The sequence below is a fragment of the Bos indicus x Bos taurus genome, chromosome 2, assembly GCF_003369695.1.
Source record: "Bos indicus x Bos taurus breed Angus x Brahman F1 hybrid chromosome 2, Bos_hybrid_MaternalHap_v2.0, whole genome shotgun sequence".
In the NCBI taxonomy this organism is placed as follows: domain Eukaryota; kingdom Metazoa; phylum Chordata; class Mammalia; order Artiodactyla; family Bovidae; genus Bos; species Bos indicus x Bos taurus.
Window position 1 is genome coordinate 59,533,443 of NC_040077.1, and position 26,703 is coordinate 59,560,145.

General features: G+C 37.0%; 1 protein-coding gene across 2 annotated transcripts in view; it reads right to left on the bottom strand.

The window, feature by feature from the left end:
* Positions 1-26,703, bottom strand: part of THSD7B (thrombospondin type 1 domain containing 7B) — a 1,076,713-nt gene that overhangs the window by 138,833 nt on the left and 911,177 nt on the right. For both annotated transcript variants that reach the window (XM_027561747.1, XM_027561740.1), the window contains one exon: positions 1,434-1,567. In XM_027561747.1, coding sequence (XP_027417548.1) covers positions 1,434-1,567 — 134 coding nt within the window. The remainder of the gene's footprint in view (positions 1-1,433; positions 1,568-26,703) is intronic.

A 26,703-nucleotide genomic window follows, 5' to 3' on the forward strand; every position in this document is an offset into this window, starting at 1 on the left:
CTAAATATAGCAGAATGACATACTACACTCATGCAACTGAAAAGATGACTACACTATTGTTGATTTCTTCTTGAGCTTACATACTAAATCATTATTTACGATTAATACTTTGGCTTATGATTTTCTTTAACATTCATTGCTATTTTCCTCAGTTGATAATAAAATTATCCTCTTTTTTCCCAAATCATTTCTAAATAGACGTTTTTTTTTTTTTTTTTGGCTGCACAAACCAGCTTGTGGGGTCTTAGTCCCCTGATCAAGGATTAAGACTGTGCCCTTGGCAGTGAAAGTGCTGAATCCTAACCACTGGACCACTGGTTCAGTCAGTTCAGTCACTCAGTCATGACTGACTCTTTGCAACCTCATGGACTGCAACATGCCAGGTTTCCCTGTTCATCACCAACTCCTGGAGCTTGCTGAAACTCATGTCCATCGAGTCGCTGATGCCATCCAACCATCTCATCCTCTGTCAACCCCTTCTCCTCCTGCCTTCAGTCTTTCCCAGCATCAGGGACTTTTCCAATGAGTTGGCACTTCACTTCAGGTCAAGATTTGGAGTTTCAGCTTCAGCATCAGTCCTTCCAGTGAATATTCAGGACCGATTTCCTTTAGGATTGACTGGTTTGATCTCCTTGCTGTCCAAGGGATTCTCAAGAGTCTTCTCCAACCCACAGTTCAAAAGCATCAATTCTTCTGTGCTCAGCTTTCTTTATAGTCCAACTCTCACATCCATACATGACTACTGGAAAAACCATAGCTTTGACTAGATAGATGGACCTTTGTTGGAAAAGTAATGTCTCTGCTTTTTAATATGCTATCTAGGTTGGTCACAGGTTATTCTCATATTGCATTCTGAAGTCTAATTTTGGGGGTTTACATTGACTTTTTCAAGATATTGACATCCAAAATTAAGATAATGTCCATCAGTTATACTAACCATAGAGCAAAAGAGTGACCTGGCATCAGAGTCTAAATCATCTAATTTGTCAGCAGTGATGGCCATACATCATTGGAGGGATGTGATGGTTTTCCATGCAGTTGGTTTTTCCACTGAAGTCATTTGCAGGAAATGTTCAGGACTGTGGCTGCCATGCAGATAGAATCCCACAATATACATGGCAACTCAAGGGTCCTATGTGTTCAGGAATACTTAAAGATGAGCAGGGACTTCCCTGATGGTCCAGTGGCTAGGACTCCATGCTCCCAATGCAGGGGTCCTGGATTCCATCCTTGGTTAGGGAAATAGATCCCTCATGCTACAGCAAAGACTTGGTGCAACTAAATAAATACATGATTTTTTTTTTTTATGATGGGCAAAAGCCAGAAGATACGGTTTGAGAAGCAGAGTGTACTTGGATCAGCAACACTGTTATTTTCATAAAAATATGTAAGTTCCACTGTCACATTTCCCAAATGTCTCCATGGCCACACACCTGATTTTCCTAGATTGCGTTCCTCCTCCACAGCGCGGGGACCTCAGCTCATTGTGGATTTTGCATGGAGACCAGTGCTCTACAACCCAGGAATACTGATTGCACTCACTGTAACATGGGACTGCCTCATGCACCTGTCAAGAACAGGAAAGGAGAAGAAAATTATGTGGAACTATCCAAGTCATGGAAAAACAGCCTATCTTTTAGTAAAGTCTGCTGAACATAATCCAGGAGCTATAGTCTGGCCCCAAGAGCTAAACTGCATTCCCTCAAAGCAAGATATATTTGGCTTCTTTGAAATTACTAATGTACCTAAAAAAACATATGGGGACCATCAACTAGAATACGATAGTGTGCCTTTGCAGAAGAGAAAAAAGGATAATAATGACTATTATCTCCCACCAAGAATAGGAATTCCATTATCTTTTCATTCCCCCAAAGATCTCACATAGCGTCTATTAGAGGTCCGGCTCTCAATTACATGGTATACTGTACTCTCCAATGTACTTTACGAGGTCAACTGAAATGAATATATGTAAGGAAAATTTACTCTTGAATATAAGAGGTTCTTAGAATGCATAAGAAAAATGGTATTATTTGTATTAGACATTTCTTTTTCTATACCCAAACGATCAATGCTAACAGGTAATCATCCAGCCTTCTGGGCATTGTGGCTTTACATGAATTTAGCTATTTATAGGATGTTTTCAGAACATAGCTAAAACACAGACACACACATACACAAGACAAACACACACACATGATAAATGCTGTGCATGATGACAGACTGAATACATGCAGATTATATAGTAAAAACAATGAATGCAGTAAATGAATTGTTAGGTTAATTCCTATGCATTTATTTGTGATGAGTTTTTCCTGAAATATTATAACATTGTGTAGGCAATTGCATTTGCCTTTTTAAGAATGAATTTTAAATGCATTACTCCTCAACAGAGAACACAGCATTCCCCCTTGGTAAGAAAAACAGTTATCCTGTCCTATGATACTAATATGTTTTAGTATGATTTCCCAGTGTTCAGCAGTAAAGAATCTACCTGCAATGTAGGAGATGCAGGTTCAATCCCTGGGTCAGGAAGATCCCCTTGAGGAGGGAATAAAAACTCACTCCAGAATTCCTGCCTGGGAAATCCCATAGGCAGAGGGGCCTGGTGGGCTACAGCAAGAGAGTCAGACACGACTTGGTAATGTGGTATGTTACTCTCAATCACAAAGTGGCTCCAGTGTAGCACGATGATGAGTAGTGATTCTAACTATTACCAAAATAGTTATTTAATGCTTTCCCTTTTAAACAAGAACTTGAGCCCCATGTCTTTCCTCTCCTGGCCTTTCCAGTTCCATAAAATTGTAAATGATGACTAGGCAGTGCTATCCAAACAGAACCATTACTTGCAAGTTTCCTCTAAATGTAAGGGAAAGGACTATGTAATGGGATAATCAGAAACCAAGATTGGAGCACTGTCAGCATGTGAGATGGAAATCAGATGAGAAAAGGTAATTTGTGAGGCTACATCTTAGGAATCGCAAATAATGTCAGAAACTATTTTTAACTGTGGGGTTCGATTTGGCTCTCTCATGTCGAGCATATGATGATAAGGAAAACTGCAAAGTGAAAAATACGTGAGGGTGAAATGAAAGGAGATGGGAAAATAGGAGTGGAAATGAGTGAGAGGAAAGGAAGGAATTAAGTAATAGAAGAATCACATTTCATGCTGTGAATGCTGATAAGAACAGAATGAAAGGGTTAGAAGCAGTGCCTGCATTAGAATAAGGAAGTGACAACTTGTAAGGGAGGTAAGTCTGTCTCCCCCGAAACTCATAGGGTAGTATAGGTAAGAGAAAAATCTATAAAAATGAAAAGACATGACCCAAATCCAAGAGACACTAGGAAACTAAGCTGATGATGGCTGAGGTTTTAGCAGACCCAACTTCATGGAAATTAAGCTTTCACTAAATTTACAAGTTTGTTCTATAAACTCTTCAATATGTATCAGATAATTTAAAGAAAGCTTTTTGGCTTTCCTATGAGATAGAAGGGGGTTTCCCAGGTGGCGCAGCAGTAGAGAATCTGCCTGCCAATGCAGGAGCCACAGGAGACGCAAATTCGATTCCCGGGTCGGGAGGATCTCTTGGAGTAGGAAATGGCAACCTACTCCAATATTCTTGCTGGGATAGTCCCAAGAATGGAGGAGCTTGGCAGACTACAGTGCATGGGGTCACAAAAAGTCAGACATGACAGAGCAACTGAGTACACATGTGTGAGATAGAAGAAAGCCTGCTAAAGCACTTGCACAAATGGGGGAGGTGAAGAACTTAATTAAAAAAGTAATTTTCCCACAGCTCATGCATGGATCTGAGAGCAAATGGATGGGATATTCTCGGTGAGAGGGACCTATTTTTCTAAAGCTCTCAGTAGCAAGTGCAGTTTACACTCTCACCCTCCCTCCCATATAAAGCCCCAGGGTCAGATGGGAAATGAAAAACTGTTTAGTTGCATGTATCTTTGATATACACATTTGAACTCCTGGTCTTGTACTAGTTTACTGGTTTTATTCTTTATGCTCCAGTAATCGACATGTTCAGTTCAGTTCAGTCACTCAGTCATGTCTGACTCTTTGTGACCCCATGAATTGCAGCACACCAGGCCTCCCTGTCCATCACCAACTCCCGGAGTTCACTCAGACTCACGTCCATCGAGTCGGTAACGCCATCCAGTCATCTCATCCTCTGTCGTCCCTTCTCCTCCTGCCCCCAATCCCTCCCAAGCATCAGAGTCTTTTCCAATGAGTCAACTCTTCGCATGAGGTGGCCAAAGTACTGGAGTTTCAGCTTTAGCATCATTCCTTCCAAAGAATACCCAGGGCTGATCTCCTTCAGAATGGACTGGTTGGATCTCCGTGCAGTCCAAGGGACTCTCAAGAGTCTTCTCCAACACCACAGTGTAGTGAAGTCACTAACTTTGCTGATAAGCTCTGAGAAGAGAGGGAGCAGGTCTGTGCAGGGAGATGTTGACCCACCTTCTTAAATAATGCTGTGAAAAGTAGGACTTCTTGAAGAAGATTCTCCATCACATGGATTTGCCTATTTTTCCCCTGTATGCATCTGCCATTTTAATATTTCTTTTACAGTCATTTCTGGCTGATACACCTCTTCCTTCCTTCAAAGTTCAAGTAAATCCCACCACTTCCACAGGGCCTTTCCCATGACTCCACATGGCATGTCTTTGGTACTCAGTTATTTGTTCAATCTCGTCCGACTCTTTGAGACCCCATGGCACCTCTGTTGTTGTTCAGTCACACAGTTGTGTAGGACTCTGCAACCCCATGGACTGCGGCATGCCAGGCCTCCCTGGACCTAACCATCTCCTGAAGTTTGCCCAAGTTCATGTCCATTGCATCAGTGATGCCATCCAACCATCTCATCCTCTGATGCCTCTTCTCCTGCCTTCAATTCCCAGCATCAGGGACTTTTCCAATGAGTCAGCTGTTCACATCAGATGACCCAAATACTGACTCCTCTCTGTTTCTCCTATTTTCTCACTTATTGGAGCTCTTTTTTCTCACTAGTCTTAATGTCTACTTTGTACCATAAATCTACTGAAAGATCATGCCAAGAGAAACACAATTTGAAACTCCACTCATAAATATGCTTCTGGTTTTAACCAGTCAGACCTGGATATATCAGTGTGTGTTAACATGAGTACCTGAACAAAACCTGTAAATCTTAGGAAGGCAGAAACTGTGTTTCTATGATGTCTATATTGTAGAGGAGGGGGTGATGTCCAGTCAGTATTTGTTGAATTGAAACTAATTTTTGAAGGGACACTGATTGCTAAACAACCCTCACCTAATTTTCTAGAGAAAACAAGTTCGTGAATGGAACATGTAAGTATTTTACAAAGCTTAAAGGATATTAAGAGGAAACAAAAATGAAATCCTTTTCTTTCCATTATAGGGCTTTGGTGAAGGATATCCATCACGGTTATCAAAAGGTGCTGCCTGATGATTTAGCTACAGGAAAGAAAGGCTGTCTTTAAAGAATTGTGAGTTGTTTCTTTAGAGACCTTGCTCATCAGGCATGGATTCTTACCTAGAGGATCAACACCCACAAGAGGCAAAAAGGCAGCAGGCATTCAAGAATAAAAATATACTATCCAGATGCCCAATTTCTTCTCATGTCAGTCCTTTATGTTCTGGCTATTTCATATTGCTATTTAGTTGGTCCTTATTAGAGTTTTATGATGGAAATGTGTTAAAGCCTGGACTTTATCAGAGAATCATATGGAAATGTTCCAAAGGAGAAAAATGAGCCATGGGAAAGTTAAATGAAAATCATTTCTAAATGGTGCAAATTAGGAAGAAAATAACAGGGCTTAATAGGGCCACCAGTGCTAAGAAATGCCACTGGAAAATTTAAAACCTCTAACAGAAGTAGCATTTCATTCTCCTGCTAATGAGTCCTATGTGTTATTTCTTTATTGGGGATTGCTGTTTTTATAATTTCACATTTCAAGAATCACATCTTAAACTCATTCATTGAGTCAGTCATTTAAATATTTATTAAGTAAACCTGATCAATTACTGTACTGTAATTGATCAATTTTGTTAGTACTGTTTTCTGATACAACTCTCCAACTATAGACTAACTGGTAAAAACTTGGAGGCAGCATCTCATTGGGGTTCAGCAGGTATCATTATTATATATCAGAGTCATAGGGTTCAAGGGCTCAAACAAAGCAAATAATCCAACAACAACCACACACACACACGCACAGAATAAAGAAAGGAAAATTCACAGCCTCCAGTTTTCTGTAGCAATAATGTTTTGCTCCAGTAAAGCTGCCAGCCAAGACTGCAGTAGAGATCTTCATGCTTGAGACTCCATGCTGGGACTGTGGCTACTTAGTAGAACCTGAAAATCAGTTCACAGGCAGAACTGAAACTAGAAATTCCTGCCAGTCGGAACCAAGGTCTGTTAAGATCAGTAAAGCACTATGGGTTTCTTTCTCCTCAAAAATGTGAGTTCTAGTTGTTTTTGTTTAGTAGCTAAGTTGTGTCTGACCCTTTTGCGGCCCCGTGGACTATAGTCTGCCAGGCTCTTCTGTCCATGGGATTTCCTGGAAAGACTGCTGGAATGGGTTGTCATTCCCTTCTCAGGGGATCTTTCCAACCCAGGGATGGAACCTGTTTCTCCTGCACTGGCAGACAGATTCTTCACTGCTGAGCCATCAGGGAAGCCCCTTTGTCTCTTTTCTTATGGAGTTTGGCTATGGAGTTATGCTCTCCCTCCTTAACATTTATCTGACTAGCTAGAAAGTATCAATAATTGTTTGGTCCATGGTGTAGTATGTCTGTGCAATGCTAAAAAATTCAGTCCTAATGCAACTGCAGCCACAATGTGCCTGTCTTTCACCAGTCCCTGGTCATCAATGGACACACAGTGATGCTCTGTGGATCTTTATGTCTGTACAAGATAGTCTATGTCTTGGGTTTGATCATCAAAATTATGAGTTAGATCATCACAACTGTGAGTTAGATCATCACAACCTTGAGTTAGACAAGGTTGCTGTGATTAGAAGCAGCTAAGTCTGTCATTTATGGCTTATAAAACACAAGGCTGGTACTCAAACTGAGATTTGAGAATCCTACTCTGGTGATGTCCAGAGCTCATGGGCTCTGCCTGTTCAGACTGAATGAGAATACCATGATAGCCATCATCTGTTCAGTGATGAAGATACTGCTAGCATGTATAAATTCCTGAAAAAGTAAAACCCAAAGCTGAATATTAAAAGATGTTTACATAGTAAATCCTATTAACTTTAAATAGAAAAAAAATTGCCTAAGCAATTCATTTCTAGTCTTTGGGTATGAAATCTCTTTTCTCAATTTCAAAACCCTCACAAATGGCTCAGAAAACTAATGCAAATTTAAAGCAAGACCAGGCCTCTGTCTTTTGAATGGTTTTAACTCTTTGGGTAAAGATGATGGATTAAAAAAATATATCCACAAATGTTTTAAAATTGGTATTTGGGGGAAAATAATTATGTCTGTGATTTTGTGCTAGGAGATGCTCTAAAGGGCAGCAGTTGGAGTCAGAATGTTCTGAAGTCTGGTGATATGTACAGGGTTTGGATAACTGTCAGTGTTAGCCCAGATGTTCAAGTCTATGGCCCTGGCTAAGCCCCTCTTGCCAGATGTTTTCTTACACTATATTCTCAGCTACCTAGCAACCAAAAAGACTTCTTCAGAATTCTCTGAGCCTACCCACATTCCTGGTTTATAAGATTCACCATTGGTTTTAAATATGCATTATATGTGTTCTTTTCAATCTTGATATTAAAAATCTAAAAATGACAATAATAATGCTGGATGAGTTTTATCTGCAAGATTTATGGACAAATAAACTGTTGAACATTAAAGGCGATAAGAAGTTTATTAAAATAACGACCATGGTAGCTTCATTCTCCATCTCCTAAGAATCATGGTTCCCAAGTTTGATGTGCATACCTGGAGAATTGTCACATTGTTTAAAAGGGCCTGTGAATGCATTCTCATTCCAAATCTCTGTAGTCTCAATGAATAATATAATCTCACAAATGTTAGTCCTACCACTTGTCACATGAATGCAGGGAATGTTGTGATTTTAAAAGTTTTAATTCTCTTTGAAGGAACTGCTGAATTTGAAGTCATTCATTAAGAATTTTCCCAACCTAGGCTAACTGGTCCTGGGTTAGAACATAAGGTCCTCATATCACTCAGGGAACCACTGTCTTTTCATATAAAGAAGAGAATAAGTAACTAACAAGAAGGCTATGCCCTATACTCTTTATATCCTGATAAACTGTGTTGTATAGAATAGCCCTCCTTCCAAAACTACATATTGAAATAAATTTTTCCTGAGAAGATCTAAACTCCAGATTTTTTACTTTTCATTTTCCAATGGCCTATGGCACTTTACTCCTTCCCTCTGGTCTAAATATCACTGATGATGTTTTAAGCACAGGGTACTTATTATCAAGACCGACACCCATACAAAGCTAAACCGTCTCTGACATCCATGCAGTACTATTTTCCTCCTCCCATGGCAGAGGGTGGAGAGATGCGGGGTGGGAGAGCTGGTTGCTTACAGCGAATAAGCGTGGCTCCAAGTCATGCTACTTCTTCCTCTTCCCCATGCTTCCTTCTCCCTGTCAAGGATGTCACCCATTACAGAGAGTATTTAATGGAGGGGAACCGCAAAGCCCTCATCCAAATGGCCATGGTTAAGCTCAGTAATCTGTGCTGGTGTAGTTTACTTATAAGGGTGAATAAGTATAATTGCCTTAGTTTTTATTGCATAATATTTCCCTTTATAACAGATTTACATTTCTTATTGTATATCATTTAAGTGACTATAAAAATAATCCATGGTCTTCAAGGAAACTATATGGTAAGGGACATCAACAACAAAAATTTTTGCTGTGTAGATCTCATAATGCACAGGGTATTCTACAATAAAGTGTGTGTGTGTGTGAGTGCACACACAGGAGCACTGATCAGAATCCCTCTGTACCTGGTATGTGATACAGAACTGAGGGAGCATAGTGACACAAGCAATTTGGGGCAAGTTGAACTATAAAGCCCACACTCTGTATCACAGTACTCTAAACAATCATAACCAGTAGGATGAGAGGAGACTCACTCCAGAATCTGGACTGTCTTCTCCAATCCCCTGGGAGATACCACCCACGGCCATGCTGTGAGATGAGATCAGAGGGAATTTTGTAGGTTGCTCACAGTATGCCAGTGACTACTGTCATGGCTGCCCTTTGGATCTTCACAGAACAGATTGCAGTTATCAAGCTGAAGTGAAAAAAAATAAGTAAACCTGTGCCAAATTTGATTGATACTTCCAGAATACTGTGTAATAGCTATACTCATAACCCTTTAGAAAAGAGTTTCTGGATGAATCTTGAGCATATTATATAAAATAAGCCAATCACATAAGGATAAATACTGCATGAATATATGTGTATGAGGTATATCAGATAGCCAAACTCACTGAAGCAAAGAGTAGAATGGTGGTTATCGGAGACTGCAGGGAGGGAAAAATAAGGAATCACTAATCAATGTGTATAAAATGTCAGCAATGCAAGATGAATAACTTCTAGACATCTGTTGTATAATACAGCCTATGGATAACCACACTGCATTATATACTTAAAAAACCATTAAGTGGGGAGGGCTATCTTATATTAAGGGTTCTTACCTCTATAAAATTAAGAAGAGTTACATATCTTACAGGGGGTTGGGTTGTACCATGGAAAACTGACCAGTGAAAGAAACTTTCTGTTCTTAGCATCTGTTAGATACTGTCTAGGGGTCTAGTACAGAGATTAGATAGATGGATGGATGGATGGATTGAGAGACAGACAGATAGATATGGGGGACAAATATACAGGCAAAAAGTAAGTCTGGATCCAGAATAGGACCATCAGAAATCAGGTGAGAAAGGAAAGTTTTCTTTCTCTGATGCAACAGAAAGAAGAACCTGAAATAGAGATTGCTTTCCTTCTGCAGGTTACAAAAGTTTATAGCCATGAGGCAATGCTAAAGCAGAGATGAGCAGATCTCAGTTCTTCGAAATAGATGTCCAAAGGGTAAGTCAGAACACTATATGGTATTGTTTGGAGTTTATCTGGAAAATGAGGAGATGGGATTTAAGTCCTTACATATAAACTTGAAACTCATTATGTAAGTGTCCAACAAAAGGGAAGTTTTGGGGAAAACCTTTACTTTCTTTAGTGGCCTTTGCTGGGAGAGGGTCTTGGACTGCTCTCACCCATTCTCAATAGTTGAGAGCATCATGCTATCCCTACTCTAGGATGCAGGCAATTGTCTTTTCACTTGATGAATATAAGAGCCTATTGCAGCATGCTTAGGAAATCAATCTAGTTTGAGTTATAAAAAATAAATGTGTATAAAGAAGCAGTATGATCTAAATTGAACGTTCCTTAGGTAAAGACATCCTATGTTTGTGTGGATGAACTATCAGATCCAGAAGGATAAGGATAAGTAGCTCTAGTTGAAATTAATCTACCATGACCTTCTTTGGATGAGAAATTTGTCAAGCAACCAAGTAAACAAACCAAAATCTAAATCTCATAAACTATGTACAAGGCCCTGGTTCCTGCAAGATGAAGCTTGGACTGTAGCTACCTGGGGTAAGTAAATAGGAAATTTGACAAGGAATAATTTAATTGGTAGACAATGGGAGCCATGAAGACTTCTGAAGTTCATGACACGAGAGAATATTCCAAATGAGGTTTGGGGCACATAAATCACCTTCAACGTGAGGGAAATGAGATGGAGATGTGTGAGAAGGCTGGGAAAGGGGAAGTGGTTCCAATATGAGATTATGGTTACCAAAAAAAAAATGATCATGATCTACCTTTTTCATAAAACTTCCAACATAACAAGAAAGGAGAAATACCAAGATTTGGTGGTGAAAATGAAAGAGATAAGTAAAACATTATTCAGTTCAGTTGCTCAGTTGTGTCCAACTTTTTGTGACCCCATGGACTGCAGCACACCAGGTGTCCCTGTCCATCACCAACTCCCAGAGTTTACTCAGACTCATATCCATAGAGTCGGTGATGCCATCCATCTATCTCATCGTTTGTTGTCCCCTTCTGCTCCTGCCTTCAATTTTTCCCAGCATCAGGGTCTTTTCCAATGAGTCAGTTCTTTGCATTGGGTGGCAGGACTACTTTTTGAAATCACTTAAGCTTAATATATTCTAGAACCTCGTGACACATTAACGTTTTCTCTTTTTTACCAACAGAATTGTAAGAAGATAAGACATCAGCTTTCCTGATGTCCTGAATTCCAGGGAGTATTGCTAATGAGCATAGCAGCAGAAACTCTTGGGGGTTTGTCAATAAAACTTCTTTATAATATTTTTACTGTCTTATTTTATCATATCTTGGCTTAGTAGGGCTAAATCTAAGGTCATGAGTGACCTAAAAGAATTCTAGTCTTTGAAGGGTTTGCTCAGAATTTCCCAGTATTCACAGTAGGCAAGAACAAAACTGGCTTCTAGGACCAAATCCAAAAGGAAAATCCCATAATTGGCAAGAAATTACTTTTCACATATTTCCTATCATGCAGTGGGAGCTCTGGGCCCACCATGCTACTGTCTCTTAATCACTACAACAAACAAATCTTTCCTACTCTAAAATGCATTGGTTCTCAAATATCACTTACTCCAAAGTCTATCAGGGAGTTAGAGAGAACAGAACAAAAGAACGAGCCATCAGAAATGGCCTTTCTTCTATGTAGTAGAAGAAAAGAGAAAAGAATTTCAGTCTACAAACTTTATTCCTATTTTGGCTAATTTATACATGCTCCTGACATCACAAAAGGCAGAAGAGGAGAGGAACAGTTTATCTTTTCAACTAAGGGAAAACAAAAAAGATAATTATTATTTATATGTAGTTTGAGGCAAAAGAGAAAGAAAATAAAAAATGCTACAAAATATCCCTAGAGACTTTTTGCACAAAGATGTTATGTGTGACACACACAGACACACACACAGAGTAGTCTTTCTTCTACAGATAAATGTGCCAGGAAGCAGTTCTAAGGCTGTATTGCGCTCTAACACTTTTCCTTGTTAAAATACAAGGCCAGGCACAGCACAAAATGACTTTTTAAAATATGAACTCTTGGTGTGAGTCCTTCCATAACAAAGCTTAGGTGTCTAAGACAAAGTTAAAGTGAAACATAGAGCCCCAAGTGATGTTTTATAACCAGGATGGCACAGCCTGACCTTTGCAGAAATGAGAGGCAAGATTGATTGGCTAATAGAATCTCTGCCATTCACTTACATGGTAATAAATTGGGATCTTGGCTCTGATTCCCACCCTAATTTCATCAGTTGGAGACTCTTATTAGGGGCTAATTGAAAGCTGCCTCTTTATGGAATAAAGAACATTTTATTGGCAACAGTCTTCCCCTGAGGCAGAAAGTTAGGGAAAGACAGGGACTGATGTGGACCTTTTAGTTTCTTCACAAAATAAAAACAGAAGATCATTGTTGAAGGAAAATGATAGTTAAGGGCAGACCTGTACCCGGACTCTGTTTTAGTAAATATTGTTTTGATCAAAGGAAAGAAAGCTGATGATAAGGTAGAAGTCGTGTCTAACAATCAAGTATCATTTCTATACAACATAAATGATGAGCCTATTCCTGGACTTGCAAAACACAGGTTATTTGAAAAATTTGACAAAGAAGTTCTTAAAATATACTGCAGAATGATGAATTAAGCCATTTACATAAAGTGGGCAAGTATCTGCAGACTTGGACTTGATAAAAGCTAAAACATAAATATACAAAATGTGTGGAACCAATGACAGCTTTTCTGAGATATTTACCGATAACTAAGATTTCCAGATGTATTTTCTATAAACAATCCTTTCCCTATCCCTAACCCCCAAATAAAATAATTTATAGTGTCTCTGGTTTACACTCTGTACTCAATAGATATATATTGGCAGAAATATGAAAAAATTAGTACAGAAATATTCTCTAAGCATGTTCCTGAAAAGTATACATAGACCAAACCATGATTCTGGCATCACCTGAAGCTCAAAGTTGTGCCCTTTGTAATTAACTGTATAGGAATATTGATATTATTCATCAAGTATTCAAGTCTAATTGCTTGTAACTGTACCCTAGTCCAACATTTTAAAGTAGATATCCAAGTGAATTGAATATTTCTTAGATTTGGTTATTTAAAATTTTTCTCATCTCTGATTTCATTTGACTCCTCTGAATAGAGATGATGGTACTTGGACTGTATTACCCTACTTCCTTATCCCAATCATGGATGCCTTGAATGGATTATAAAATACATAAGCTTCTAAAATGTCGGTTTCTTTCCCTGTAGGCAGATAATATTCAAGATGTTCAGGACTCACCATGCCTGCTAACTAAAGGCAGACCCTGCTTGCACGAGGGAGCCAGGCTCACAGTGACAACTGGATCTCTCTGAAGGGAGGGGCCATTTCTCGCACATCTCTTATGTTGCACTTAGCATCTGACACGTGAAGGGACAATAATAGGCTCATAATTAAGTGCACGTCCAACTGAAAACTAGGAAGTATAGGGCTTATGGTTCTAGATCTCAGCTGGCATCTCACTTGCCAGGGTGGAGGGGTCTGTTATAATATACTTCCTTAGCAGGAACCACACTGGTTTGGATTGATGACACGGCATCTGTAGAGCAATTTAGGAGATGGGCAGCATCAACTACTTTACTTGTATTGGATTCCTGTCCTCCATTATTGGATTTCTTGGTTAGATTCTATTAAATTGATAATGTGCTCCTCTGTAGGGGTGGACTCATTTCAGTGATGGGTGAAGTGATCCTTTACTCTGTGCTAAAGATTATCTGTGGTCTAGTGAGCAGAAGATATGAAGAGAGCCATGAGAAAGTGATTATGATTTAGGTTCTGCCATTAATTTCCTGGCAGTTTCCTGAAGGATCTCTTGGGGTTTAGCTTTTCTCTCTATAACCTAATGTTAATACTTATTCTCAAGAGAATTTCAGTAAGGTATATGAGCATAGAAAGTCCGAAATGGTTCACTATAAAAAGTAGTATTTTTTTAATACGATTAGCATTGAGGCATGGAATTGAAACCCTAGAGTAGGAAATGGCAACCCACTCCAGTATTTTTGCTGGGAAAATCCCACGGACAGAGGAGCCTGGCAGGCTGTACTCCAGAGGGTCACAAAGAGTCAGATACAACTGAGTGCACACACACACACATGAGCTGAAGACATGTTAGAGGTGGAAGTAAACCACATGATCATCTGCTTCAGCTGCATTATTTTCTTCATCAAAAATACACCTGTATTCTCATCTAGATTAAACTAATAAACTTTGAATAGGTGTTAACACTATACCCTCAAAACATGGGAGAACTGACAGATGGGAAGAGACAAATGCCTTGAATTTTTATCCTTCTTCCTCCTCCACACCCCCTAATATATTGATTAGAAAAAGAAGCCCAATCAGGAACAGCTAAATCAGCAAAACAACCTGAGTCATTCTAGAAACAGCATTATTATTTCTAATAAACTGACATCAAGGCTTTTTACAATTCCATAGTCACATCAATATTTGAAATTTCTCTTTAGCATGAAATGATTACTCCTAAAAAGGAAAATTCTTTAATTTCATAGCTGAGATGTAAAGAGTGTGCTATGCTTAAAGTCAAAAACTATTAGCATTTAGGAATTGTTTGCTACATAAAGGTAAAGAAAAGGGTATTGATTAGGAATAGAAAGAAAAGGAAGTATGACTATCATGAAAACTACTTTTCATTAAAGATAAATGTCATCTGATAACAGTTAATCTTTTGATAGTGGGAACTTTTGATAGTTGCAACTAGATCTCCTGTATTTACTTTTTTACGAAGGGGTCAATTAGTTAGACATTTACTGAATTTCTACTCTGTAAGACACAGAATCTCCTTAGACACTGGGCAGAGATGACACGCATTATTTTCTCTGATGTAGGTGTTGGAAAATGCATGGTCCATGGGTCAGATTTGACTTGCCGCCTATCTTTTTCCTTAAAAAAAAAAGTGATATACATTTTATATACCAAAATATTCACTCTTTTATAGTGTAAAGTACAGCTTTTAATATATTTAAAAAGTTGTGCAACCATCACCATTATCTCTAATTTCATAATATTCTATTCATCTGAGAAAGAAGCCTTTTGTCTATAGACAGTCACTACATGTTCCCTGCTTCCCCCTCCCCTGGCAGCTAACCACTAATCTACTTTTTGCTTCTATGGAGATTTACCTATTTGGACATTTCATATAAATGGGAATCATACAATACATGGCCTTCTGTATCTTTTTACTTTGACTTAGGATAATATTTTCAATGCCCATCCATGTCACAAAATCAGTAAGTATTCATTATTGTTTATGATTGAATAACATTCAATTTCATGGGTATACCAAATTTGTTTACCTATTCTTCAAGTTGATGGACATTTGTGTTGTTTCCATCATTTGGATCTTATCAATAATTCTGCTATGGACATTTGTGTACAAGTGTCTCTGTGGATATATATTTTCAGTTCTCTTGGTTATATATTTATAAGTACAATTGCTCTGTAGATTCTACTTCTAAATATATTTAGAAAACTCTGTTTATCTTTGAAGAAATGCCCATGAGTTTTCCAAAACAGCTACAACATTTTAAATTTCCAACAATCCATGAGGGTTACAATGGTTACAGTTACTCTCTCAACATTCTTGTTAACACTTATTGCTGTCGGTTTTTTTTATTATAAGCATCTTAGTAGGTGTGAAGTGACATCTCATTGTGGTTTTGTTTCATAATTCCCTAATAAATACTTATGCTAGCATCTGAGCATCTTTCCATGTGCTTACTGGTCATCTATCTTCTTTGGAGAAATGACTATTGAAGTTCAGTGTCTATTGATTAATTAGGTTATTTGTCTTCTTACTTCTGAATCACAAGCATTCTTTATATACCCTGGACACTAGAGCCTTATAAAATATATAATTTCCAAATATTTTTTCCCATTCTATGGGTTGTGTTTGTACTTTCTCAATTATGTCCTTTGAAATGCAAATTTTTTTAAATTTTATTTTTTAACTTTACAATATTGTATTGGTTTTGCCATATATCAAAATGAATCCACCACAGGTATACATGTGTTCCCCATCCTGAAGCCTCCTCCCTCCCCATACCATCCCTCTGGGTTGTCACAGTGCACCAGCCCCAAGCATCTAGTATCGTGCATCGAACCTGGACTGGCGACTCATTTCATATACGATATTATACATGTTTCAATGCCATTCTCCCAAATCATCCCACCCTTAATGCAAATGTTTTAAATTTTGATGAAATTTATTTTTTCCCTTTGGTTGCCTGACCTTCAGAGATATCCATGGCCTGACCCAAGATTACAAAGACTTATGCTAATGTTTTATTTTGAGAGTTTTATAGTTTTAGTTCTTACATTTTGATCTCTGATCCATTTAGAGCTAACTTTAATGCATGCCCTGAGAGAATGGTACAAATTCATTCTCTGCATGTGGATATCCAGTTGTCCAAACACTATTTGTTAAAAAGACTATTTTCTCTTCATTAAATTGCATTGACATCTGTGTTACGTTTCACAAACCTGGACAAAGATATCCATGTCCTAATCTCTGGAGCTAATGAATGCTGCTTTATATAGCAAAAGGGACTCTGCAGATGTGGTTAAGTATTTTGTGATCCAGAGATACTCCTGGAATATAAGGTAGGCCAGATGTAATTAAAAGAGTCCTTCTAAGAGGATCACAGAATAGTCAGATACAGAAGCTGATATGAAAATGAAGCAGAAATGGTGCTAGTGGTAAAGAACCTGCCTGCCAACACAGGAGACATAGGAGAGACAGGTTCAATCTCTTGGTTGGGAAAGTCCCCTGAAGGAGGGCATGGCAACCCACTACAGTATTCTTGCCTGAAAAATCCCATGGCAGAGGAGCTTTATGGGCTACAGTCTGTAGAGTCACAGAGTCGGATATGGCTGAAGTGAATTAGCACACATGCACAGCCATGGATACTGGCAGCTTCTAGAAAATGGAAGAGGAAAGAAATAGCAGATCCCTTGGAGCTTGCAGAAGGAACCACTGCTGCTGCCACCTGTGAGACTTTGGACTTTTTACCTCCTGAATGGCAAGACAACTCATGTTGTTTTAAGTCATTAAATTTGTGATGATGATGATTTCTTACAGAAGAAGCAGGAAACTAATGGAACACCCTCATCAAAAATCAACTGTCATAAATGTGTGGGTTTATTTCAAGATTTCTGTTACTATTCCATTGATCTACAGGCCTGTCCTTAGGTACAACACACTATTAATTACTGTAACTTTGTAGTAAGTTATGAAATTTCAGAGAGTAAATCCTCAAAATGTGTTTGTGTTTTTTTCAAGATTATTTTAGCTGTTCTGATTCCCTTCAATACTTTACTTTGTATGGTTTCAGTCCACTTAAATTTACTGAGACTGTTATGTTCCCTAACATGTTGCCTGTCCTGAAGAATGTTCCATGCACAATTGAGAAGAATGTATTTTCCAATGTTATTTGCCAGAGTGCTTGATAGTTTACCTTTTCCTTTACTAGTACTCTTTGTTTTCTCATGTAGACTTGAATTACTGTCTAGAGTCCGTTCATTGTGATAAGAAGTGCCCCCGTTAGCATTTTGTGTAGGCCCAGCCTGCTAGCAACGAGTTCCATCTGCTTTAGCTTATTTGGGAGTTTTTAAAGTTTTCCTCATTTTTGAAGAATGATTTTACTGGATATAGAATTCTTGATTGAATCTTTTTATCTTCTCCCATATGTCTTCCCATTGTCTTCTGGTCTTAATGGTATATGATGAGAACTTGTTAATCCTAATAATGGTGATCATGTGTATACAATGAGTCCCTTCTCTCTTGCTCTTTTAAGATTCTTTGTGTCTGACAGTTTTTATTATGATGTATCTATGTGTATATTTCTTTGACTTTATCCTGGCCTGGAGTTGGTTGAGTTTTTGAATGTGTAGATTAATGTTTTATCACTAACTTTAGGAAGTTTTGACCTTGTTTCTTAAAAAAAAAAATCTTTGTTTCATCTTTCCTCTTTCCCTGGGGCTCCCATTATGCATATGTCTGTATTCTTGATAGTGTCTCATAGATTTTAGGCTCTATAAATTTACCTCCATTATTTCATTTTTTCTATTCTTCAGACTGGATAATCTCAAGCAGCATATCTTCCAATTAAATGATTCTTTATTTTTGCCTTCCCAAATATACTGTCTGGGCCCTCTAGTTAATTTTTTAATCTCAGTTTATGTACTTTTTAACATCAGGTTATCGGTTTGATTCTTCCTTATAATTTCTATTTTGTTATTGATATTCTCTGTTTTGTTTGACACCACACTTATATTTTCCTTGAGTTCTCTCAACATTTTTAAAATAATCAATTCAAAATCTTTGCCTAATAAATCCAACTTCTCAGCTTTCTCAGAAGTAGTATCTATTCCCTGCTTGCTGTATATGGACCATACATTTTCCATTCATGTTATTGTGTGTGTGTGTGTGTGTGTGTGTGTGTGTGTGCATGGTTGAAAACTGAATACTTAACCTAATATGGCAATTCTGGAGACCAGATTTCCCTACTCTCTGTAGTGTTTGTTGCTTTGGCTATTTATTACTGCTATTGTTTGTTTAATAACTTTTGGTAAGTAATTATCAGGAATCTGTGTTGTTTACATGTCTAAAGATGTACCTGTCTAATGATCTGATACAGATGTCCTTTAATGCTTGGCACCAATAAGTCTTCTAGTAAATGCTAAGGGTCTCTATATGTTGGAGCACACACTCAACACGCAGCTAGTTTATTTACAACTCCACCTTTGTCTTCACTTTCTGCTTGCACAGAGACTCAAGGTCTGAGCAGAGAGGGTCTTGTCAGGGCTTTCCTGAATATGTGCACTGCCCCAGGCAGGTGTATATAGCCTTTTACATTCCCGGAAAATAGTCAGGATTTTTCAAAACCTCTATGGACATCCTATCCCCTAGCCTTTCCTTTTAAATATGTAAAAAAATGAAGTATAACTAGCATATAGTATTATATTAGTTTCAGGTGTATAACATGGCGATTCAATGTCTATATACATTTCTAAATATTCATCACAATGAATCTAGTTACCATCTGTTACCATACAAAGTTAACACAGTATTACTGACTATTTTCGCCATAGTTTATATTATATCCCAAGACACTTGAGCACTTAGATGAAGCTTAGCCACAACAGGAGGTATGATATCATAAAAGTTTGAATTTACCCTTAGACCCCAATTAACGGAAGACTGGTAGGTCTGGAGTTGTACATTTTATTCCCTCCCCAGTACATGGAATCCAAACTACTAAGCTATTTTATTGTTCTTTGTTAGTCCCTGTAAAACTTTGCACCTGAAAAAATTTGGATTCTCCTGTGACTGAAAAACTCACTTTAGCTGTATTTAGCTCCTGGTCCCTAAGGCATCATAAACATCACTCTAGTCTACTACACAGGTAGCTTCTGAAAACGTTACTGATGTATTTGTTCATTATATGACCAACAGTATTTCAAATAAAATTGTGGTGGACAGAAATAGCTTGTGGATTTATTAAAACTATAAAAGTGAAGAACCTGAGATTTATATGAGATATTGATGTAATCTTGAAAAAAGATTAACATCTTTAAAAAGAAAATGAGAGAGAGATTGAAAGAGTAAAAGCTATTGATATTCTGAAGACTATTTGTTAAGAATTTGGTGATCCTAGAATCAGCATATTGATAGGAAGCTATGTATGGAATTCTTAATACTAAGTTTGGAGTTACAGAGATCATGCACAATGCCATCTCATATACTCTGAAAGTAGAAAGTTTAATGTCAGAAATGTTTTAAAAGTCTGGTATGCTTTGCTGATTCTAAAATCTCAGAGTATTGTTTTCTTTATATCATAAGATAAGCCCAGCATGGCCAATTTAAGAAGATAGATATCAAATTTCTGGATTTCTGAAATAGCTACTTTGCTGATGTAAAGGAATTCATTCAACAGCAACATACAAGTAACTGACTCTCCTGTGGGAGAATTTTTTTCGTCCATGTGTGAACAATGTTTTGATCAGGATTTACAAAGAGAAAAATGCTGATTTGTGAAAGACAACATCAAAGCTGCTTTTCACTAAATGAAAACAGTAAAGATCAAAACAGATTGCAACACCAACCTGAGCCTTTGTAGAAGTCCATGTTGGCAGTGCATGACAAGCAAAAGGGAAAGAAAATTATATATGCATTAGTTAAGCTGCTATTATAATGCAAAATAGAAAAAGTAGAAATTCTTTCCCCTGGTTATTCAAAATTAACAGCTTACACTTTAGCTTGAATTTGAATTTTTCCCACCTAACTTTCAAGCAAAATACTCCCTTTACATGGACATCAAACATATGATTGTGTGAAAAAAAAGAAGGCATGGATCTGAGAAAGTTAAGTAGATTTTCTCCACCTGTCCTCTGGTTATGAGAGCTGATTCCTAAGACCAAATCCTAAGGGAATACTATAAAGCCCTGAAGCTTAATCCAAACTCCCTAAGAAGTAGCACAAGTATTAGTCACAGCTTATTAGTTATGACAAAATAAAGAAAAAATACACAAGATTTATTATTTTTGAAGCTTATAGCACATACTGTTCAGACTAAATCTTAGAATATGGATGCAATGACAGTTGGTCTTACTGCCCACTCCTCACCCCACCATGTACTTTTATTCCTCAATCTTATGATGATTAAAATTTTGAATTTACTCAAATGCTTATCTAGTTACTGTCATCTCTACAAATAGACTGTATGCTCCCTGAGGGCAGGGTTAGTATCATTTTTCTGTTTTTCATCATTGTATTCTCAATACATATCCAGTACTTTAGATTGAGTAGATAGTTTTCAAAAATATTTTCAAAAGGTGAGTGAATGAAGGCAGTCCCAAGGCTGCATGTAAATACAGCAGAAAGAAAGATTTAAATACATTTAAAAATTATAACCCAAATTAAAAATTCATTTTCAATCTGAAATCAAGTTGTACTCTTTTAGGTGACAGATCAGAAATCTTAATTTACAGAATAATAGTTCCAAAGGAACTAGTTTGGGTAAATTGATTAAACATCCATTTACCTGCATCTTGGAAATTCTAACCACACTTGAATCAACCCACCGTCATCATAAAGTATAATTCATGATTGTTTAAAATCAGAAGTCACTGAACCCAAAGGGCTTCACAAACATATGAGGTGACCACACTTACTATTACTGTTTCATAGATAGTATTAAAATTCATACATTTGCCAGGTCTAAATTATATAGGTTAATCAAAAGAAGAATATTTTTTGGCTTAGAGATAGTATAAGGATTAAAAATCCTTAATGATAAGAAGCTAAGGAAAATCTCTAACGTTAGAAAATATCTGTTTTCAGGATAACAGCTAGATACAATTAACTCAGAGTTAAGTGCTTAATGAACAATGAACAATGTTCACATGATTATTTTATTGCACATTAGAATCACTCTTTGGAAATGATTTATGTACTATTTTAATATTACTACCAAATCATGATGATGACTGCCCATGGATGGAATTTAAATCAATGAACAGAGAAACTTGAGTGTATTACTTCTTTTACTCTAGTTTTTGTGCAGATATCCTACACGTTTGACTGTCCAGCATTAGAGTTCCAGGTGTAGGATTCTAGGCATATAGCTCCATGGTCCAAGGATTGCTAAAACTTCAGTTCACTGCACTTCCAGAGCAAGTATGTAGAAATATGTGTAAAAAAACAAACATATTATTAACATTAAAGACCAAGAATTCTCTCCATGAAAATAATAAGTAATTTTTTTTACATAGGTGGTTAAATTTCTATAAGGCAATGCATAAAAGCATCAAAAGTACCTCTTTTTTTTTTTTTTATTCCCAAAGATGCATACTGAAGATGTTTTCCAAAGTATTGTTAAACATGTTAGATATGGGAATCTTACTGTACTCTGAAGAACTAAGTTGTTCTCCAGAAATTACAATTATTACTTTTTGTTTTTCTGCTTTAAAAAAAATATTGGTTCTATAATTATTTAACTTCTGGCTAAAATATATAAAATTTTGAGATATTTTAACAACTTTACCTCTATTTGCAGCTTCCACTTTCTCCTTGGCTTTATTTAAATTTTTAATGGGAGTATAGTTGATTTACAATGTTGTGTTAGTTTCAGGTATACAGCAAAGTGGATCAGTTATACAACTACTTTTGGCTACCTCTGGTTTAAATACTACTATCACATACATGGTTAAAGAAATACTGCTTAACATTCCCACTGGGCCAACTCCATTTCCACATGTCTAAATACTATTCTTTCTTTAAAGATCAATTTAGGTCTTGCTTTCTTTTACCTTAAAATTTCCAAAACCTGTGCCTCCATACTATCCTGAATTCCTGAGGCTCAACAGATTTGATTTTTAAATGCATATGTTCTATATCCTTAGATGAAGTCCAAGTCTATCTTGAGAATGGGATCCATAGCACTTCCATTACACAAGTTCAGACCAATTCATGTGACCACTCAAAATATGGCAGGGCTCCTATTACCCTTAGAAACCATACCTGTGGTTCTCTTCCTCATGGCCCACTGAGCCTTAAGTGACCCCACCCTGCCATTTGCCTAAAAGTATCTCCAACTTTCTCCTTCTAGCTCATTCAACTCCAGCCATACTACCCTTCACACACAGAAAATTTCCCCTTAAGTTATGCATTTATTTGGTATTTGGTGCACAGTGGTAAGAATGAATTAGGTATTATACACATTTTCAATTTGAGATAGAAAAGCTTAATGAAGACACAACTCAAACATGCTACCTCTTTCCTTAGAGTACCTGTTTTTTGTTGTCTCCTCAAAGACCAAACAAGGAAAAAAAAAAATCACCACATTGCCCAGGAATCTCATCAGTGTTATTTTTCAAAGAATACAATTCCTAGTTGGTCATAATACACTATTCAACACCCACAGTGACATAAAAGAGATCGTTACACACTATTTAATAGCCACCAATGACATCTAAAAAATAGATGTACTGCTGTTAGAACCCTGGTTCTCATTAATCTCCTGAAATTCTCCAAAAATAGGTAGGAAGGCAGAAAAGGAAATGACTCTTTCTATTTGATGGTACAGAAACTAAAAATGGAGGAATAAGCTCGGATCAAAGGCAAAGGGGAAATGGAAGGACTGGGAAAATAATCAGTGTTTCAAACTCTGTGGAAATCAAAGTTGGAACAAAACAAGCTACTTTGCCAACATTGTTAACTGTGTGTGTGTGCATATGTGTGTGTGTGTGTGTGTGTACGTGTGCCTGCATGCACATCCATGCATATGGGCACATGTGTGAGCATGAGTGCATGGACAGAGTTATTTAACATATACTTTGAAAATATTTGAATAAACAAGAGTGATATAGGAAAGAGAAAGTGCCAAAGATTGGAGCTGACAAATTAAGTGTTTAGTCAAAGTTTTTGTTGTACTTCCATCTAATGAGAGAACCAATCAGGCAGTCAAACAAATAACATGATCAGAGGCAAATTGCTGGTGCTGAGTCTAATCAGATGCAACTTGCTGAAATCTCATAACTTAGAAAGCCCAGTGGCAGCCCAGGCTTAGGATGGGCATCCTATGACTATATTAATACAAATATACTAATCTATCTGGGGGATTATTACTTCCTTCTAGTGCAGGGAGCTTATTTACATAACATTTGAAATATGCTGCTTTGCATATCAGTTGACTGAGTCACTAAACAAAGCCTGTGTTGGAATGGGAGGTCTAAAACAAACAAGGCAAAATCTGAAACAATAACAAAAACAACTAACGCTTCGATAGCTTTGCTTAACTTTTAGCTATCAGAAGGGCAAGGATCTTTTTTTTTTTTAATTAGGGTGCTGAGATGAAGAAGTTAGTGGATTAAGGTAAGTCTGAAAGTTGTATAATAACATAACAGAGGAGTTTTTATTCATCTGAATATAAAGAGAAGTAGATTTAATCAGAGTAGGAGTAACAGGTTTTACTCTGTATTTTACTTATTTTCTAAGACAATATTCTGGACAGTCATGTTATAGGGAATTGGAACATTTCTAATACTAGAGGAGTGAGCCAAGAACAATGCAATTTAGAGAAACTAAATTAGCATTCAGAAGTCATTTATACCCATATCATATTATATATATGATATGTTTGTATTTATATATATATTATAGATATGCCAGATAGTTATACCATATATATATATATGTGTGTATGTATATCTTATCCAAGAAAATAAAGTGAAAGTCGCTCACTCATGTCTGACTCTTTGCAACCCCATGGACTATATAGTCCCTGGAATTCTCTAGGCCAGAATACTGGAGTGAGTAGCCTTTCCCTTCTCCAGGGAATCTTCCCAATTCAGGGATCAAACTCAGATCTCCTACATTGCAGGTGTATTCTTTACCAGCTGAGCCACAATCTGAGCAATGTGTGGGTCAAATACTCACTTCCCCATCTTTCTAACCCAAATATTTTAAGATGTATGGATTAAATTTTTAATATCAAAATCATGGTTTATTCACTATTTTGATTCATTATTTGTCATTAGAATTATTTGTCTTAATCACTGTGGTTTTGTTCATACAGTCACTTGCTAGCAAGTTTCCATTGGACTTGTTTTCATCATGTTCAGTTATTATAAAATTTCTAAATCATTCATCATTAAAAAAACACAAGTGTTTCAATGCCATTGAAACATGTATAATATCATGTATGAAACAAGACGCCAGTCCAGGTTCGATGCATGATACTGGATGCTTGGGGCTGGTGCACTGGGACGACCCAGAGGGATGGTATGGGGAGGGAAGAGGGAGGAGGGGTTCAGGATGGGGAACACATGTATACCTGTGGCAGATTCATTTCGATATTTGGCAAAACATACAATTTTGTAAAGTTTAAAAATAAAATAAAATTAAAAAAAAAAAAAGTGATATTGTAAAATCCTACAGATAAGAGCAGAGTTAAAATAAGAAAGAGAAATGAAGATGCAAGGAGAAAGTCAATCATACTCTGTACCTGGAGACAAACTCTGAGGGATGGGAAAAATGTATTTAGTCTAAATTTCACAACCAAACATTTTAATTGTTTATAGAGAAGCATTTAATTCCATGTATTCTCTAATAAGAAAATCCTACTTCCAAGGTATTAATTTTTCCCCAAAGGCTGTGATCTCATTGAATTAAATCTAAATTAAATGTGCTTTATAGGAACTTAGTAAATTGTAAAACAAATAGAATCAGAATAATCTAGAATAATTCTATTTTTTTCTTAATCTAAAAGTTTTACCTTTTCTATAATTAGAGTATCTCTAGTTTCTTTAGTAATTAGTAATAGCAAAGATCTAAGAATTGCTCTTTTAGAAGCTAAGTCAGTAATAGCTTCATCTGTTTAGAAAAACATCCTTTATTGGCATTTGATATGCAGAGAAACTAGCAAAATACATTTGATCAAGATGGTTCTAATGATCCCCCAAGACACAGATTCAAAATGGTCCTAAAGTTAATTGCATTCCCCAAACATTTACTGACACTTAGTGTGGCCTCAATATCAGGCTAAGCAATTAACTTGGTAAATCAGAGCTCCTAACCTCACTTCTTCAAGATTCAACTCCAAAAATACAATTAAAATGAGTTCTTCCTTTCAAGTACACCTTGCTCTGGTGTCAAATACACTCTCTCTGTTTATTTTATAGGAGTCTAATCATCTCTATTTGGTTCTGAGTCCTAGACTAGAGCTCATTTCTCTTCCAAGAAAGCACTACTTGATATTCTGTGAGTAAAATATCACAACCCACCCAAAGTCTACATGTCACTCCAGGAAGACACTTTACCTACTGAGAATATAAAATGAAGCTGAATTAAGCATAAGCACTAAGTAGTGGCAGAAAACCCACACACATTGAGAAGATTCAGTCTCATAGACTTCTCTTCCTCTGTGTACCTCTAACCCTTACAATTAACTGCAGGTGTATGAAATTGCATGCAGATTTAAATTGCACCTGAAATTGGCTGTCTGTAACTGGTCAGTTGTACCCTCCCAAGGGAGTCTTTGGTTAATTATGCCAATTATTAGCTAATTATAGGTATAATTAAATGAATTTCCATATGATTGTATTGCTTAAAAAACTCTAGCACAGAAACTCTGATATGAACATAAGTTTTCATAAAATTTTTCAGTAAGTGAGAGCACATTTGGGTTTTGTGCTTAAGAACTGCATTTCACACTAACAGTTCTTAGTCTAGGGGCCTGCCTTACAGTCAATCATTGTTTGATTCATACCCATAGGTTTTCCAACAAAGTGATATGGCAAGGGCATCGGTGACAGAATATCTTCTTAGTTTTAGGCCTAAATGCCACCATTCATTGTAGAAAACATTATACTCTGATAAGACTGCTTTACTGATCTTCAGAATCTAAGGACTGTAAATATTTTATAGTTCAGTGTCCTTGTCAGAGGCAAGAAGGGTACCTCACTAGGTAAGTCCTTACTGCTGTGAGATAGAATGCCTATACTCCCCTAGTACTG